This window comes from Acipenser ruthenus, chromosome 10 (assembly GCF_902713425.1).
Source record: "Acipenser ruthenus chromosome 10, fAciRut3.2 maternal haplotype, whole genome shotgun sequence".
In the NCBI taxonomy this organism is placed as follows: domain Eukaryota; kingdom Metazoa; phylum Chordata; class Actinopteri; order Acipenseriformes; family Acipenseridae; genus Acipenser; species Acipenser ruthenus.
The window spans coordinates 44747937-44768577 of record NC_081198.1 but is presented as its reverse complement, the minus strand read 5'-3'; the positions used below and the strand labels follow the sequence as shown (position 1 = coordinate 44768577).

General features: G+C 36.8%; 1 protein-coding gene across 2 annotated transcripts in view; it reads right to left on the bottom strand.

Annotated features, from left to right (window-relative positions):
* LOC117401984 (thrombospondin type-1 domain-containing protein 7B-like) overlaps positions 1-20641 on the bottom strand; it is a 131018-nt gene that overhangs the window by 15614 nt on the left and 94763 nt on the right. For both annotated transcript variants that reach the window (XM_034002774.3, XM_034002781.3), the window contains exons 14-16: positions 17371-17562; positions 11306-11569; positions 10699-10877 (exon numbers count right to left, since the gene is read on the bottom strand). In XM_034002774.3, the coding sequence (XP_033858665.3) occupies positions 10699-10877; positions 11306-11569; positions 17371-17562 (635 nt within the window). The remainder of the gene's footprint in view (positions 1-10698; positions 10878-11305; positions 11570-17370; positions 17563-20641) is intronic.

Genomic DNA, 20641 nt, shown 5'->3' with positions numbered 1-20641 from the left:
TGGATCAACTTACAGAGATAAATGTCACTTCCTTGATAGGCTTTTATACATTTACAATTTAGTATAAGCACATCTAAGAAGTGTATTAAAATATATACAGTACTGTGCAAAAGTTTTAGGCAGGCGTGAAAAAATGCTGTAAAGTAAGAATGCTTTCGAAAATAGACATGTTAATAGATTATATTTATCAATTAACTAAATGCAAAGTGAGTGAACAGAAGAAAAATATAAATCAAATCCATATTTGGTGTGACCACCCTTTGCCTTCAAAACAGCATCAATTCTTCTAGGTACACTTGCACAAAGTCAGGGATTTTGTAGGCATATAGTCAGGTGTATGATTAAACAATTATACCAAACAGGTGCTAATGATCATCATTTCAATATGTAGGTTGAAACACAATCATTAACTGAAACAGAAACAGCTGTGTAGGAGGAATAAAACTGGGTGAGGAACAGCCAAACTCAGCTAACAAGGTGAGGTTGCTGAAGACAGTTTACTGTCAAAAGTCATACACCATGGCAAGACTGCAGTGTGGAGTAGTGGTTAGGGCACGGACTCTTGACCGGAGGGTTGTGGGTTCAATCCCAGTGGGGGACACTGCTGTTGTACCCTTGAGCAAGGTACTTTACCTAGATTGCTCCAGTAAAAACCCAACTGTATAAATGGGTAATTGTATGTAAAAATAATGTGATATCTGTATAATGTGAAATCTTATAACAATTGTAAGTCGCCCTGGATAAGGGCGTCTACTAAGAAATAAATAATAATAACAATAAGACTGAGCACAGCAACAAGACACAAGGTAGTTATACTGCATCAGCAAGGTCTCTCCCAGGCAGAAATTTCAAGGCAGACAGGGGTTTCCAGCTCTTTTGAAGAAGCACAAAGAAACGGGCAACGTTGAGGACCGTAGACGCAGTGGTCGGCCAAGGAAACTTACTGCAGCAGATGAAAGACACATCATGCTTACTTCCCTTCGCAATCGGAAGATGTCCAGCAGTGCCATCAGCTCAGAATTGGCAGAAAACAGTGGGAGCCTGGTACACCCATCTACTGTCCGGAGAAGTCTGGTCAGAAGTGGAAGACTTGCGGCCAAAAAGCCATACCTCCAACGTGGAAACAAGGCCAAGCGACGCAACTATGCACAAAAACACAGGAACTGGGGTGCAGAAAAATGGCAGCAGGTGCTCTGGACTGATGAGTCAAAATGTGAAATATTTGGCTGTAGCAGAAGGCAGTTTGTTCGCCGAAGGGCTGGAGAGCGGTACACGAATGAGTGTTTGCAGGCAACTGTGAAGCATGGTGGAGGTTCCTTGCAAGTTTGGGGCTGAGAAGTACAGGCAGATACTTATCCATCATGCAATACCATCAGGGAGGCATCTGATTGGCCCCAAATTTATTCTGCAGCATGACAACGACCCCAAACATACAGCGAAAGTCATTAAGAACTATCTTCAGCGTAAAGAAGAACAAGGAGTCCTGTGATGGTATGGCCCCCACAGAGCCCTGATCTCAACACCATCGAGTCTGTCTGGGATTACATGAAGCGAGAGAAGCAACTGAGGCTGCCTAAATCCACAGAAGAACTGTGGTTAGTTCTCCAAGATGTTTGGGTCAACCTACCTGCTGAGTTCCTTCAAAAACTGTGTGCAAGTGTACCTAGAAGAATTGATGCTGTTTTGAAGGCAAAGGGTGGTCACACCAAATATTGATTTGATGTAGATTTTGATTTGATGTATATTTTGATGTAGATAGGGGCAGCAATGTGGAGTAGTGGTTAGGGCTCTGGACTCTTGACCGGAGGGTCGTGGGTTCAATCCCAGGTGGGAGACACTGCTGTTGTACCCTTGAGCAAGGTACTTTACCTAGATTGCTCCAGTAAAAACCCAACTGTATAAATGGGCAATTGTATGCAAAAATAATGTTGTTGTATGTAAAAATAATGTGATATCTTGTAACAATTGTAAGTCGCCCTGGATAAGGGTGTCTGCTAAGAAATTAAGAAGAATTTTTTCTTCTGTTCACTCACTTTGCATTTTGTTAATTGATAAATATAAACTATTAACATGTCTATTTTTGAAAGCATTCTTTCACACATAACTAACAATAAAACAAAAAATCAACAACCGTGCTACACAAAATACTTAACTTGAGCATGAGTTTCTCATGAAATACAGCAATGATTTTATACTAAAGGTATACTGTTTTTGGCTGGAGCATATTATCTGTAATAGTGGTACAGCATCTGTGAGATGATCATAGGCATTCAATTTGTTATAAAACTGTACAGTATGTAATGAGCAGTGTTGTGTGATTCTGATCCCGTCAGTGAGATCAGATCAAAAGCTTTATATCCACAGGCGTTAAGGGTTCCTTTCCTTTATGAGTGGTTTTGTGTTTATTTAGCCAGAAAAGGTTCACAATTTGCACTGGAATAAAATCTATAATACCAAGACCTTTTTGAGAGTAAAATTTAATTCATACATTTACTGCAGCGTGTAGAAATATACCTATAATAAACCTTGCATTATATTGATTTCGGTTTGAGTACATATTTGTATCCAATTGCTTGTAAACGAATAATCAAAAAGAAAGAGTTAAGTTAAATATACTGGAAGATTGTACTTGTCTCCACACATTCCGTCTGGAACAGCAGGAACAGTATCTCAAGCTTGACCTCAGTCATAAACTTGAGCACTGTATGGCAGTCAATAAAGCAATATTCCTAATATTTCAAAGCATTTTCAAGCCGATCCTTAGTGACATTGCTCCCACTAAAGATTTATTATCATCACAGATCGATGTCAATCGTACATCACATGTGTTAGGTTTGGCGAATCAGCAGATGAAAATGGAAGCTGCACTTCTTTGAATTAATTCCTCAACACTATTTCCCATCCCAGCCATTACAATACATCAAGCTATGAATCATCTGTTATGGAAAAGTGTGCTTGCTGAACGTGTGCTGCTGAGGCACCCGGTCATCAAGCACTTATGTAGCATAGCAACAACAATTATAATTTTTTTTATATCTGTTTGATGTAGTAAGTGAATGTTCAAATGTGTTACCCTCAGACTCGAATTTAACATTGGAATTCCAATTCCTGTTTTAAAAAGCTCACTAAAACTACATTTTCAAATATAAAAGAAGTGGCTACTGTATGCTGTCTTTTGTATGATATTGCTGAACTGTGTTTTAATGTTGCTAAAAATGTGTTTGCATTGTATTTCTTTCTTTCTTTCTTTCTTGTATTTATAAAATCACAATATGCAGTGTAATAAACCAAGAGCACTAGTTTATAGCATACCTGTTGATGGTATATTGAAACCAAGCATCGGATAGCCCTTTAAGGTTTTCAAATAACTAATCATTTCAAGATAGACACTGCAACATATTACCTCACAGAGCCCCGTGGGTGTACAGTGGGGAATGTATCTTTATTAGATACAGGTGTTCACTGTATTGTACAAAATCAGATAATATGAAGATCAAAAAAATGTATAATTTTCTGGGATTAAGAAATTAATACGTGTATATATATATACTTCCAATATGACGTTGTCTCTAATTGTAATTGACTTTCTCATTCAACAATATTAACAAGATTTTTGAATATAAACGTAATTTTATTAACTGCTTCAGCTATCTGCCTCCATCAATGACCATACCGCCCCCATAATATTAAAGGAGTTAATTTTAAATCCATGAACACAAAGCAAACCTGCAGACATAAAATTTTTTTTTTTTTTTTTAAATCATACACCGAAGAAACTTCTTTGAGGTGTCTGATGTTTGTATTAAGAGTTGTTGCTCTGACTAGGTACCACAAATACACTGTACTAACAAGACTTTGTTAAGATAAGGTTTTAATTGTGGTTTGGCCCATTTTGTTTTCCAAAAATGTAGTACATTAAAATTGAGCTGTGTGATGTTATTTGTCACATTGTGCCCTATGGTCAATATTAATTATTTGTATATGTGTGCGTTTGAATGCAATAAAAAGAATAACTGAATTCCATGTATAAACAATACAAGATATTGATATAAGAGAAGAATTGCACATTAAAAAATGTAAACATTAGGGAATGTTTGTAAACAAGTAGAAAATTTAAGGGTCGAAATGTTTTTACAAGACATCACACATTCTAGAGCCCAAAATCCAAGCTCTTATTATTATTATTATTATTATTATTATTATTATTATTATTATTATTATTATTATTATTATTATTATTTGTGATATTCAAATTAGCTCATATACAGTAGCATATACTGAGCTAACTTTTCTAACATAACTACATACTAAGAACCATCTGTTTTGCTTCAATACCTGGACAGCTTCCAACAGCAAATCAGCCCTTTGCCTTTTGGCAATGCCTGTACAATATGCAGATTCATTCATGAGCTATTTGTAATTCATGGGGGCACATCACCTACATTGAATCAACAACATAAGATAATCACGTTTGTACTAACCTGCAAATATGCATATACAACTGATATAAATATTTCTGCATATTATAAATCAGTGGTTTACAAGCCATGAGTTATAGTTCTTGAAAAAAATTGACCAACAGTGATCATGACCTTCTTACAGTATTATAATTCAAATTGATAAAATCACCTGGGGGAATAGGCATTAGACAATAAGACTGTTGTTATATTTTCCAAGCAAAGGGACGATTCAAACCGTGGCCATGCTATATTTCAAATACACATTGACTCTTGAACAATCCAATAGCTATTGAACACACAATGCTAAATCAGATACATATGTTTATAATGTTTGCGTATTTCATCTGTCAAGCTGTACACAGGGCCAAACCAAGAACTCAACAATCCAAATTTACTGGCAGTAACAAGAGGACACAATGCATACAAATTATTCTGTCTAACATATGAATTCATTTTAGGATCCTCACTCACTAGTCTCAGTGTTAATGAAAATGAAATAGGCCTGGGGACACAAAAGAGGATGCTTGGAAATCCACATGTTCTCTCTACTGCAAACAGTCCAAAAGCTATTGTATGGTAAGCTGTTTTAATGTTTGATATTGGAACTAGGAATAGTGATTTATTATCAATGAATGTAATCATGCTATCATACCCTATTTATTTTTAAATAAATGCTTTCTGATCTTTGACATTTCATTTCTAATGAGTTTCTAATATTTGAAAAAGACAGTGCCCAGCTGAATTAAGCTAAAAAGTAACTGTAGGATACTTCACTATGTCCCCCAACATTAGAAAACCTTAACAACAGACCACTATGAATTCCTCCATTCACTGCCCCTGAAAAGCAGACTAGCTACAGGTTTACTATATTAATCCTTTTAGGGTTGATTTTTCCATTCCTTTTCCTTGCAAGTGTTAAACTGCCAATGCATTTTGTTTATATTCTCCTACCCATTTGATGTTATAAGAAGGTGAAATCACAGGTGTTGTTTTGAGAGGTTTGGTGCGCTGCGGTGTGGTAAAATATGTTCTGAAAGAGATATAGTTGCATACAGTGAAGTAATGTTTGATTGCTACGTTGTATACATTTAATAAGAGAAACATAATTTATGAAATTGTGGCTTCTGGGTGACATAAAGCTGTGTGGATGGTTGTGATAATAGGACGATTTCAAAAAGCATTCAAAGATATTTTAAATGTTCTAAAGGCTGCTCTGGGTAAACACAGTACGTTTCATTCTTAATGAGTTCAGAGGATCTAATGTGATACAAACTCCATGGAAACAAATTTTAAAAAAGAGAATCTCAAGAAGTTCCAAATCATAACACTTTTAAAAACCTTCTAAAGATCTTCCTATAAAACTCATGATGATTACTTGTTTGTATATAAAAAAAATTGTAACTCTGATTTTTGCAGACTGATTTATTAAGCTTTTAAAATGATTTAGTGAGTATCACCACCAAGCCTTGTCCAGTTGCAATCATTTAAATACAACACCATAAATAAGCTAAGCATATCATACTTGGGTTATTCTACCTATTCAATAGCAGAGTCTGGAGACTAGATAATAGTCCACATAAATCACATGTTGTGAGTAAGCCTTTAGTTTGATCTGCACAAGAAACAACAAGGTATTGTAACGATCTGTGCATTTGTGTTGTACTGTACTTCTGTGTATGTGTGTTTACGTGTCTTGGGCCGTTCCCATTGTTTGTAATTGTGTTCCCTTCCCCCTCTGTATTTCCCGCTGTTGTTTAACTCTGTCTCAGTTCCTGTGTGACCCTATCCTGCGCGCGTGGGCAAGTTCTGTGTCTCCCCTGTGATTGGCCCTTCCCGTTGTATCAGTCGTGTAATGCATGGTCTGTGTCTCCCCCGTGATTGGTCCCGTCTGTGAGTTACTGTGTGTTCACATGTTAAATGTGTTCCCATTGGCCCGAAGTGTGCAGCTGAGGACCAATGGGATGTGTAAGGTTGAATAAAGTAGTGGGGGGCTGGGGTTATAAAAGGCGCTGTGACGCCCTGTTGTTGTTGTTGTGTCATGGTTGCCATGGTTCCGGAGCAGCTGACAGGGAGCTCTCCTATTTTCTGGCTGTCTGCAAAATGCTACAGTATTTAAGGTGATGTGAGGATCTTCCCTTCACTTGCCACTCCTTTGCCTAATTTCTCAAGACATGACTGCAGGCATGTACTTTCCCATGCCTCCAGCAGCACCTCTCTGATACCATATGCCGGGACCAAAGTAGGCAGTTGGTGATGACACTTTTGCCTCAGCCAGGTGGGTAACAGGAGGTTTAATTGGTTTAATTAAACAATTAAGAACATGGTTGAAACCATGTACCTAGTCTCGAATAGACATTCATTACGCATACAAAAAAAGTAAAACTTCCCTATACTGTACATTATTATTATTATTATTATTATTATTTGTTTATTTAGCAGACGCCTTTATCCAAGGCGACTTACAGAGACTAGGGTGTGTGAACTATGCATCAGCTGCAGAGTCACTTACAATTACGTCTCACCCAAAAGACAGAGCACAAGGAGGTTAAGTGATTTGCTCAGGGTCACACAATGAGTCAGTGGCTGAGGTGGGTTTTGAACCGGGGACCTCCTGGTTACAAGCCTGTTTCTTTAACCACTGGACCACACAGCCTCCTACAGCTTTAACTGGATGCATTATTCTAATGTGGTTTTATATTTATACATTTGAATATGTTTGATTATATATTACTTTGTTTGTTTAATATACTGTATATTTCATGTATGGTAGTTTTGTTTTCATAAAATAAAATAAGAAAAAAGAAAAAAAGCTAAACCTGTTTCTTGCTTGTTTTGTTATTTGGTATCTCAGCCCCTGTCACATAGTACAGAAACTCAAATCCTCAGATGCTCATTGTTCCTCATGTACTGTGTGAATCATTAAGGAATGTTTAAAGCATTCTGACCATTGACATATATTTATATTTGTACTGACAGATTCCTCTCTTTTTTGTTCTAAACACTTCTAAAATGAATCGGTTGAGATTGCCAGAGGAACTCATTAAAGTACACCTCCCAAAGGCTTTATTCAAATATTATTTAAACAAAAGGCATCAAATACTTGATTAGACAAGCTGAATTAATGACAGGTTCTTCATATGTTTATATACCTATCTGAATATCTGACTATGATTAAAAATTAATCATTATATGCAGTATTTCCAAAATGATTCTCCTCATATGCTGGAAGACTGTCAAAAAAGTTTCCCCCCCATGAAGTTATAACAGTTTAGGCTGCTTTTATCTAAAACAAAGTTGCTTTTTGCTAAACATTTTATTCTAATTGCGCTATGATGCATCCTGTTAATGTATTTGCATCAGTACAACTATTATAAAGACATTAGAAAAACAATCCTATTCCCACTGGCCCATCAGTGAGTAATTTGCAATATGACACATTCATCTGTCTAATGTTCCACATAAATTCCAATCAGCTGGTACTACTTATGGGGGGTAGGAGGGGGGCTTATGAAAAAAAGCACTTTAAATGCAGAATATAAATATTGTCTCTGTCAAATATTATTGAACAATTCTAAGCAGCTGTGACATCGGCTTCAGAAACATCTGCTGTTGGGAGTGTGGGGAACCCACAGCAGTGTCCATTGATATATAGTACTGCCTATCTGCAGTTGGGGAAGGTTAGAGGGGAACATAATTTGCAAATAGGCTCAGATATACATTGGAGCGAGGTTAAGAGTGCAAACTATCATTTATAAGCAGTCATTAGCAACATTTAGAAAAGGAGGTCGTTTCCCTACTCCTAAAAAATATAGCATCATCGTATCCATTTTAAGTAGATCTTCTTTGTCTACTCTATCTCTTTCCTAAAACACTTTTATTAATTATCTTTACTCTTTATAACAGTTTTTAAACCCTTTATATTTTTTCAGCATAGGACCAATAGGAAACACAATGTTAATCTTGTTAATCTTGACTCACATTTTAGGTACTGTCGTGTGAAAAGGATTTAACTTGCAGAATACCAGAATATTGGCTTCTGATGTATTTTAAGGTTTAACGATATCGTTGTAAAAATCTATATATTGGTGAATTGAATTTAATAAACAAATTGTAGTTAATGCTGCTGTTTAACCACTATTATTATCAGTTTGATATAAAAATGGAGATGTATCACTGTGAGCAAAATAATATGTATTCTATACCAGGAACAGATGCAGGGCTGTGGTTGGTGGATGTGATTTTATACAGCTACAACCTTATATGCAATAGCTATAGCTGTGCTATTTTTTTAATCTGTCATCTCCATCATGTTAAATATAATAAATATGAATATTACATTTAACAAATGCAAAACATGATTTTGAGACAGATTGTTAAAAGTCTTTTTTTTAGCAGAGAGATAGTGTAAAGGTTGTTAACAGGTATTTAACAATCTGTACACATTATTTCAATATTTCTACACAGTATGGAACATTTGTAAAGCTTGACTCCTAAAAAGATACATATGCCATTTAGAACCCATTTATGTATCGCGAAAGCACAAAAACTATTTTAGATGCTGAGTCAATAGCCGATGGGAATATATGCTGTCACAAAAGATTTAAAATGAGAAAAAGTGTTCTTTTGTCAAGCTGTCACTTCATGAGACAGATGACTAAAGATTGAAAAGTATTTTACAGCATACTTTTAACACATTTTTTCAACACATTAAACACAGTAAATAAAAAGTAAAATATTAAGATAGCAGTTAATCGAAGGTGAATTAGGAGGAGGCACGTCTATTGGGAGAGTGTGGCCTACATAAAACACTGCAGGAGCTCTGCTGCAGCCTCGCACAATCTGTACCCACCCCCCCAGGAGGGGTCGTGGTCTAAACTAACCAGTCCTGTACCATCTCCCATGGACGTGACCTTACCTGGCTCCCCAAATTAACTCTTGGGATCTACCACAGCCCCCCCCCCCCCCCCCCCCACCCCCACCCAACCCTCCTCCTAAATGACACTGCAGCCTGATTGTGAAAAACTGCATCAATGAGGAATGACAGGTGCGTAACCTGATTATGTTAATGTAATACTCAGATATGACTACAGTGAATACAGTAGAAAGTTCTGATTCGTCCTACCAAATAACATTTGTACATTTAGAACATAAGAACATAAGAAAGTTCACAAACGAGAGGGGGCCATTCGGCCCATCCTGCTTGTTTGGTTGTTAGTAGCTTATTGATCCCAGAATCTCATCAAGCAGCTTCTTAAAGGATCCCAGGGTGTCAGCTTCAACAACATTACTGGGGAGTTGTTTCAAGACTCCAACAATTCTCTTTGTAAAAAAGTGCCTCCTATTTTCTGTTCTGAATGCCGATTAATCTAATCTCCATTTGTGACCCCTGGTCCTTGTTTCTTTTTTCAGGTCGAAAAAGCAAGGTGACCAGAACTGAACACAATATTCTAGATAAGGTCTTTGTAATGCATTGTAAAGTTTTAACACTACCTCCCTTGATTTAAATTCAACACTTTTCACTATATATCCAAGCATTTTGTTGACCTTTTTTATAGCTTCCCGACATTGCCTAGATGAAGACATAAACTCCTAGATCTTTTTCATAGACTCCTTCTTCAATTTCAGTATCTTCCATATGATATTTATAATGCACATTTTTATTGCCTGCGTGCAGTACCTTACGCTTTTCCCTATTAAATGTCATTTGCCATGTGTCTGGCCTATTGTGAATATATTACAAATGTTCCATTCATTTTCTTTTGATTATACAAATCAGTTGTTTTTTTTAATCTACAGTTCACACACACACACACACACACACACACACACACACTAGTGGTTAGAGCTCTGGACCTTTGACTGGAGGGTCGTGGGTTCAATCCCAGATGGGGGACACTGCTGCTGTACCCTTCAGCGAGTTACTTTACCTAGATTGCTCCAGTAAAAACCCAACTGTATGAATGGGTAATTGTGTGGAAAAATAATGTGATATCTTGTAACAATTGTAAGTCGCCCTGGATAAGGGCATCTGCTAATAAATAAATAATAATAATCCTGTATATACACACACATTTCAAGAGTTACTGTGTATGCTTATGAAACTACATTCAGTACTATTGCTAGCAGATGAAGCCAGTATTTATCTTCCCTCACTTGATATTCCACTAAACCAACAACAACAAGAGGGTCATCATGTCTGAATTTCCTAAATCTGCATTGGCTTATTGGTATACCTCACCTGATTCTTGAGGTCCAGCTTTGGGCAGGGTCGGCCTCCATTAAAAGGCTTCTCGCGCAGCCACTTGGACCTGACCTTTACCCCACTCCCACATGGGGAACTGCATGTTGACCAGCTTGACCATTCACTCAGCTTGCAGTCAAATGGACAGGGAATTGCACAGCTCTCCTCGATGTAACCTGGAAATAAATGTGTATGTCCAAGTTTAGAACACAGAATAAAAAACAAACCTAAATGAGTGGGTAGAGACCCATGTCAGGCTCTAATTTGGCCTTTCATGTAATTGATTTGTTTCGTTATTATTATTGTTATTTTGTGCAAGTACAGTAGACCTATCTCAGCAATACAAAGTCACCCGGAGATGTTCAAATGGCTGTGCTTTCCTGGTTTGGGGTTGCTGTGGGTTAGACACAAATGGGGCGGTATAAAAGCATAAGCATGAAGTGAAGAGAAATATAAGAAACAGGCTATAGAGAATAGCTGCATGTGAACAACATATGATTATGTAGTTACGCTGACACCAGAAAAGGATGCAAACGTGTTGAGTGATACGGTATCATGACAACAAACATGCTGTAAGCTGTGCAATCCCACAAGATGACCTTACCTGAACTGCTACAAAGAGACGGGTCAACAAGTCTGCCATCCGGGTCTGAGCATGTACTGGCTCTGTAGCGCACACCCGGCCCACACTCATTACTATCTCCCTGGACCCTCATTCCCAGTTGTCGTTCCACTGTGCCTTCAGGAAGAATACAGTCAGACCAGTTCCCATAAGGCTGAGAGACATATTCATCACAAGGACAGGGCTCCATCTCAACTTGTGGATAGAGATCGGTGTTCTGGCATTTTTCTCTTTTTTTACTTCTCCCTTTATAAAATAGAAAAGAAAAACGACATGTTCATTCTAATCTTTCACAATCTTACAATAGCACTGTATAGAGACTACTGGTGTGTGATTCCCCACGGGGATACTGTAGCAGCTGCAATAGTATCTTATCCTTAAGTAGGTAAACCTAAGATAAGACCACAGCACACAAATAATTGGTATATTGTATGTGTTTCTCTATCTAGCAAAAGAGTAAACTGAAAGTTGTGCATACACTGTTATTCGACTTCTTTAACTCTTACAAAGTTCTTCTCTTAAATAGACGTCCTTATACAATGTAATACACCATCCCATTAAAAAGTTAGTGGATGAGGTGCTACTTTTTGGTCAAACTTTTAGAAAACTCACACTAGTTTCTTTTAGATTTTTTATTTTTATTGTATTAATCTTGCTTTAAATTTGAATCGTCTCCATGCAATTCCAAATAAAGAAAAACTGACAAAAAAAAAAAAAAAGCAAACACTGTAATTTCAGACACAGCTGGGGTGTTACTCTGACAGTTCATATAAGATATGCTGATGCGTTTCATATAATATATGCTGATGAGTTTAAGCATTTAAATTAAAAAAAACAAACAAACAAAAAAACTACTACTTATTTGCAAACTCCTTGGATGAATTCAGCAGATGTCCGAGTCTGTTCCCCAATCAAAATAAAAAGAAAGTTGTGGCCTTGACCTTACCACAGCGTGCATATTGCTCATAACATGTGGACATTTATAAAATGGCCATTTTAAAAGTCTATATGGCAATCACAACGACACAACTGAAGTGAAGGTGTGATGTTGTACTGAGACAACCCATCTCTGAGGTGGTTGGCTCCTCATTGTGCTATTAGTATGAGGCGTGGGCTGTAAGCCTCGACACACACAGTATCAATTGGAAGTCCATACTGGCAGTTGTATTATCAATGGTGCTGCTGGCACATTGTTTTACTGAACTTTTGTAATTAAGTTCATGTTTTTGGCAACCCTATACGCACAGTATTACATCATTGTGAATGGCTTGAGCCTTGCAAGCAGCTCAATTAGTTAAAAACAATACAGCACCCTAGATTTTAACCTTGGAGCAGATTTTATTTTATTATTATTTTTTCTTTTTTTTTTGCTATACTTCAACCCACCCATCATGAATGTTTTACAATACTGCAACATAAAACACAGCAGAGCAGTTACTGGCAGCACTTCCACAAATAACTCCTGACTCTACAGGCTATTTTTCTCTCTTCAGCTTGGCCCATGCTGGGGAGGCCAACCAAATCCAATTACTCTAATGATCTGAAAAATGAATATATTTCACACTGTAAAGATTACTGTTTGTGAGGCAATTACCCTCCAGACTTCAGTTAGCAACACTTTAACAATTAGTGAGTTCAATTACTATGTAGTATTATTAGAGTATTTAAAAATAAATATATAAATAAATAAATAAATAAGTGACAGGTAAAATAAAACATTTTAAACGTTGTGACTGCTTTCTGTATTTTATATTTTTGCAATGTATTTTTTTATTTAAAGTTAAAGTTGGGGCTTGTTTTGAAGGTTTAAAATGTGTGTTTCTGGATTGGATATGAATAAAGGTTTTGATGAGAGTTTGAGTAAACAGCGTCTATATGAGGAGGATCTGTGTAGTTTCAATAGTTGGTATCTGTTGATATCAAATCTAGTATCAAAGCAGTTCAAACTGATACAGCATGACTGTTGTTTTTGAAACAGATGCATTACTTATTGTTACTGCCTCCTGTGCTGATTGTTTTTGATATTTATTACTGAAACCTCCTGGATAAGTTCCTATGCAATCAGAGAATGACATTCATTTAAATATATCTCTGGAGTATATTCAAATTAAAAGTCCAAGAGCATGTTTCATTTTTACTAGTGTTGTGCATTTGGAAGTGAGTGTGGTTATATCAGAAGTGGGTTGAGAAAACCCTGATTCTATGTAAAATGTTACATTGGTCAGAATGAAGTTTTGCACAATTTCCAGGTTTTTGGCCACACCCACTTTTGATTTGACAACATCTATTTCCAAATCTGAATCCTGTAAAACCATAGTAAAATAAAAGCATGAGCATTATGGCTGTAGTGGGAGGTTGTTTTTTTTTTTAATAAGCCACAATGGTAGTGTAATGAACTGTGTTGAGTAGTATCTCTATCTCTCTTGGTTAGTAGCCAGCATGTTGGTCTTTGAACCAGGAGCCTAGGGTCTTCTATACTATACTATATCAAGATTTTTTTTTTTTAAATTTAGAGTGACCAATTATTATTTGTATTTATTTTCCCACAATTTGGAATGCCAAATTATTTTTGTACTCCTCACTGCAGCGAGTCGCAACACAGCACAGGTGTTTTAAGGGCATGTGAGTGTCCTCCGATTTCACAAGCCTGAAGCCAGAATCGCTTTTACGCTGAGCGTTCCAGAGCAAGGTGGGCGGGCTACCGATCCCAGAGAACAGAGATCAGCCCTGCTTTTTATCCACTTTGAATGTGCTATGTGTCTGGCCAGTAGGGTTCGCTGTTGCGTGATGAGAAGGAACCCCTGCCGGTTTCCCATCCCCCAAACCAGGAGCGTCAGAGCCAATGTGATGCCCCCTTCAGTCCCCAGCAAAGTTCGGCCTTTTTGCACAGCCTGGACCCGAACTGGCACTGTCCAAGCTGTATGACTCATCCTGCACTCCTAGCAGCAGCTCTTTAACTGGATGAGCCACTCTGGGTCCTCACTATATCAAGGATACTTTTCAGTTGAAGAGTTCTCAGTTTGTACTTATGCAGATTAATTTGTTTTCCACACTTTATAAATAAATATCAAGAATGATGTCATATTGGTTCAAAATTCATATATGTCATTGACAGGAGAATGTTCAAAATGTAAGTCAAATGATTGAATCAGGTGGAAATTACTAAAAGATTTAAACAAACTTAAAATTAAAAAAAAGGAAAAAAAAAGATAAATTGTGTGAATGCAGGAATGAATGCAGGAATGAATGTAGCAATTTCTTTAGATGCAATGTGGACACATGTTCTAACACTCCCATAGCGGCTTCAGGGAGAGCTCTGTAATCTGTTTTCAAAATCGTTTACAGCAGGCAATCTGTAAATATGGAAATTATCTTCTCACTTTGCTTAGAACAACAACACGCCAAAGGTGCATTACGTCTCCAAAGACAGGACTGCTGACAAATTCAGGTTGAGCAAAAATGCACATGTGTGAGGTCAAGTCAAGACTTAGTCAACTGAAGACAGGCCGTTCAGTCTTTAGCTGAAGTTATGTTAAAACAAAAAGAAAATATCAACTGATTCATTTTTAATTTAGGATTATATAGTATATTTCACTCTACATTAGTACTTCTGGTATTTTCCACAAGAGGCGGTTTAATGACCATGTGAAGGGGTACACCCCACCCCTGTGCATATTATGATTTGTATTTTGTATTTGTTGTATTATTATTTGAACACGTATTGTTTATGTGTGTAAAAACATGTTATTTTATTGTTAATTATTTTGCAGCATGGATGGGGTTAAACTTTCCCTGTTGTTAGCCTTTTTTTATAGCTTCCCCACATTGTCTAGATGAAGACATTTCTGAGTCAACATAAACTCCCAGGTCTTTTTCATAGTTCCCTTCTTCAATTTCACTATCTCCCATATGATATTTATAATGCACATTTTTATTGCCCGCATGCAATACTTTACACTTTTCTCTATTAAATTTCATTTGCCACGTGTCTGCCCAATTCTGAATGTTGTCTAGATCATTTTGAATGACCTTTGCTGCTTCAACAGTGTTTGCCACTCCTCCTATTTTTGTGTCGTCTGCAAATTTAACGAGTTTGCTTACTATACCAGAATCTAAATCATTAATGTAGATTAGTAATAGCAGAGGACCTAATACTGATCCCTGTGGTACACCACTGGTTACCTCACTCCATTTTGAGGTTTCTCCTCTAATCAGTACTTTCTGTTTTCTACCTGTTAACCACTCCCTAATCCATGTGCATGCATTTCCTTGAATCCCTACTGCGTTCAGTTTGAGAATTAATCTTTTATGCAGGACTTTGTCAAAAGCTTTCTGGAAATCTAAATAGACCATGTCGTATGCTTTGCAGTTATCCGTTTTCAATGTTGCATCCTCAAAAAAGTCAAGTAGGTTAGTTAGACACGATCTCCCTTTCCTAAAACCATGCTGGCTGTCTCCCAGGATATTGTTACCATATAGGTAATTTTCCATTTTAGATCTTATTACAGTTTCCATAAGTTTACATATAATAGAAGTCAGGCTTATTGGTCTGTAGTTACCTGGTTCAGTTTTGTCTCCCTTTTTGTGGATCGGTATAACGTTTGCTATTTGTTTGTTCAGTGTTTGTTTGGTGTATTGTCTGTTTCTTTTGGCCAACATTTTGTTTGTTCTGTGTTTTGTTCCACCTTTTTATTTGTTCATTTACAATAATCAGCAAATGTATTCATATCCCAGCACTGTTGTCTGTGTCCACTGTCTTCCAGGTCTGACATCACCTGGTGACCAGCCATCACAGACCACCATAAATATTAACACCAATAAGGACAATAACACACAAAAAAACATTGTCTACTAATTTAATTTGCAGAAATCTTTTGAAGACCAAATATGCCCTAAATAACTCAGTAAATGCAGAACAGGTGGATGGAACAAATATTATATAAGCAATCTATTCCAAGGATACTCAGCTTTTTTTTTACAATGAGTGCATAAAATAAGAGCACTTCAAAAAAATGTAGACAATAATAAATTGGTTACAACAGCACCAACCGATAACAAGCTACAGAGTACAAAATTTGAAAGTCATTGTAAATGTGACTAGATAGATCTGAAATTTTTAAGGAACCCATTACAGGAAGAACAATTCCCTATGTAAAGCATATATATATATATATATATATATATATATATATATATATATATATATATATATGAACAGCGAATAAATCTGCAATCCTATATTACCAGGAGAATCGTATGTAAATAAGTTTGTTATTTAAAATAAAGGAGAAATATGTCCAACAAGCTAGTTAGAAATATAGTACCTATATATGTACGTAAATGCACAGAAATCTTGTAAGGTAGTCTGTTCCTAGTGGTATTTAACAGCACAAAAGCTGATTTTGAATTAGTCGTGCATGCAGAAATGCCATTAGTGTAAGCAGGTGATGGAAATAGCCCAGACCTTTTGTTTATGTCTGTCTGCAGGTGAATACAGACTGTATTTAAAAGTTTATAACCAGGAGCTTGTTGTGTCTTTTTAGCACTTGTGTGGTGGAAATGTTATGTGCTTTTGTACTATGCACAAGGAGCATATGCTAAGAACATCCACTGCATTCTCTTGTGAACTGAGAAAGAACTAAGAAAGATTCAAACTTAGGCTTCAGAGAAGAAGTACTCTCAAGCTGTTACTCATAAACAACAATTGTATAGTCCAGGAAACATCAACAGGCTTACTAATGATATCTCTAAAGAATAGAACTGAAGCTTAAAACCATGAAAATATAGTCAATCTAATGCCTTGCAGTAAAATACAGAGTATTATAACTGAAAACACAGACATAAAGGATGTGCTTAATCAAGCCGAACAAATCTTCCACAACAAAGGGACACACACATAAAAATCCACATCCTGGAAGGCTTTAAAATAACTCTGAATACAAATTTGAAATGCCAATGCATGAGTGACCACGGTTTCTTGCAACGCCATAGTCAAGGTCAACCAGGTTAAATTATTCATTCGTAAATATGAAGTTTTTTTTTTTTACCTGTAAGAGATCGTTTTCTGCTGCGTGTGACTCCACACCCTGTACATGGAGTAAACTTAGACCAGGTGGTGAACGTGCAGTCATCTTTGCAGGGGACCTTGCACCTCTCTACCATGGAGGGCATGGGACCAGCCCTCTGAAGGCACTCAGTCATGTCTGCTGTCTCATCATCGTCTCTAAGGCATGTTACAACTGGAGGGGATAAAATAGAAAAAAAAAATCTAATCATAAACTAACAAAAAAAACAACAGAAGAAATGCTCTGATGAGCTCTTCCCCTTCTCATTTTTTTTTATATGAGTGGTATCGTGAATCAAAATATTGCAGATTTGTCCTATATAAAATCTGCTAGCATTGTCTGAAATGTTCTGTTCATGAATTAACTGTGTGTTTTTTTACCCTCTCAAAATTCAGAGGTTTGAAGAGCACCAAACTGTACTCCCTGCAAAAGGGCAGTATAGCATTCCCAAGATAAGATGACCACGAAGGCTGAGAAAAACTGAATGTCATATATGTGTGTATTAAAAGCTTAATCATTGGCAATGAGAAGAACCAGGCAATTCTCTCAATTAACAGGGATAGTGACATAAGAGACTAATGAATTTTGTGAAATGCCTTATTCCAATCGAGGCAAAATACTAAAATGGTTTAAAAGTCATTGAGCTGATTGCCGTGTGTGCTATCTTCCCATGCTTTTATGGTGATTATGATGTTTGTAATTAGCTGGTATATCATTTGATGTACCCAGTAACCTGAAGGCAACTCACATATCCAGTCAGTAGTCTTACAGACGTGCTCAAATTTGTTGGTACCCCTCCACAAAAAACGAAGAATGCACAATTTTCTCTGAAATAACTTGAAACTGACAAAAGTAATTGGCATCCACCATTGTTTATTCCATATTTAATAGAAATCAGACTTTACTTTTGATTTTTTATTCAACATAATATTGTAAATAAGAAAACAAATGAAAATGGCATGGACAAAAATGATGGGACCGCTAACCTAATATTTTGTTGCACAACCTTTAGAGGCAATCACTGCAATCAAACGTTTTCTGTAGCTCTCAATGAGACTTCTGCACCTGTTAACAGGTAGTTTAGCCCACTCTTCCTGAGCAAACTGCTCCAGCTGTCTCAGGTTTGATGGGTGCCTTCTCCAGACTGCAAGTTTCAGCTCTTTCCATAGATGTTCGATAGGATTCAGATCAGGACTCATAGAAGGCCACTTCAGAATAGTCCAATGTTTTGTTCTTTTCCATTCTTGGGTTCTTTTAGCTGTGTGTTTTGGGTCATTATCCTGTTGGAGGACCCATGACCTGCGACTGAGACAGAGCTTTCTGACACTGGGCAGTACGTTTCGCTCCAGAATGCCTTGATAGTCTTGAGATTTCATTGTGCCCTGCACAGATTCAAGGCACCCTGTGCCAGGCGCAGCAAAGCAGCCCCAAAACATAACCAAGCCTCCTCCATGTTTCACTGTAGGTATGGTGTTCTTTTCTTTGAAAGCTTCATTTTTTCGTCTGTGAACACAGAGCTGATGTGACTTGCCAAAAAGCTCCCGTTTTGACTCATCTGTCCAAAGGACATTCTCCCAGAAGGATTGTGGCTTGTCAATATGCATTTTAGCAAATTCCAGTCTGGCTTTTTTATGTTTTTCTTTCAAAAGTGGAGTCCTCCTGGGTCTTCTTCCATGGAGCCCACTTTCGCTCAAAAGGCGACGGATGGTGCGATCAGAAACTGACGTACCTTCACCTTGGAGTTCAGCTTGTTTCTCTTTGGCAGTTATCCTTGGTTCTTTTTCTACCATTCGCACTATCCTTCTGTTCAACCTGGGGTCGATTTTCCTCTTGCGGCCGCGCCCAGAGAGGCTGGCTACAGTTCCATGGACCATCAACTTCTTAATAATATTTGCAACTGTTGTCACAGGAACATCAAGCTGCTTGGAGATGGTCTTGTAGCCTTTACCTTTACCATGCTTGTCTATTATTTTCTTTCTGATCTCCTCAGACAACTCTCTCCTTTGCTTTCTCTGGTCCATGTTCAGTGTGGTGCACACAATGATACCAAACAGCACAGTGACTACTTTTCTCCATTTAAATAGGCTGAATGACTGATTACAAGATTGGAGACATCTGTGATACTAATGAAAGAAACTAATTAGTTTGAAATATCACTATAATCCAATTATTTATTATCTTTTCTAAGGGGTACCAACAAATGTGTCCAGGCCATTTTAGAATATCTTTGTAGAATAAGCAATAATTCATCTCTTTTCACAGCTTCTTTGCTTTATTCTATGACATACCAAAGGCATGCAAGTATACATGATAAAATAGCTTTTAATTTCATCACTTTTCAGGAGGAATGAAGCATTATTTCAATGAGCTGTAAGGGTACCAACAAATTTGAGCACGTCTGTATGTATCCAAACTAACGGTGAATGACAATGGTAGTTACTCATATGTAAATATATCTCAATTGAACAACTCAAGACCTACGACAGAGAAAGCCCTACAGTACAAACTGCAAAGAATGTCTTCACTTTAAAAAAATATGTTTTTTTATTATAAAGCACATTCATCTTTATTAATATTTTTTAGAACATTAACATAAACATCATGAACAACAGATGTTCTGAAACAAATCAAGATACTACATCCAGTTAAACTAGAAAGCAATCTAAACTGCAGGCTCTCCAAATGCCTCAAACACCCTTAATAATCATATTTATAAAGCAGAAGAAGAGTGTCTTTACATTTAAATACTATGTATTTACTGACACACATACAGTAAATACAGCCCAGGGTGTCCAGCAAAGTGACGTTCAAAATTAGCCTAGTTTTCTATCCATATCTGATTAGTAAAATTCATTTCAATCCATTGTAACACTCTCTTTAACTGCTAGTTTTAGTCTGTGTATCAACTCATCTGGAAGAACAGGATTCCATTTTAATTACAATAACACTATCCTAATAGATGCTTTTAAAAAGTTAAAAATAACAAAACAACAAGTGCAATGAAGATAATTAATATCTATCTATCATAGTATGCAGTCTTAGCATTAAACAATTGCACACATAGTTTTGGTATTTGGTAGTTTTAAGACATTTTAAGGATGGCAGTATCTTACTGTAATTCACATTTAAAGTTATTTTGCTCATAATCTAGTCTCTTATACGTGTAGGTAGTTCTTGTTTAATAACAAAAATAGAAATCATCTTCAAAACAAGATGTGATTGCTGCTTGTACAATTTCTATTAACTGTCAATA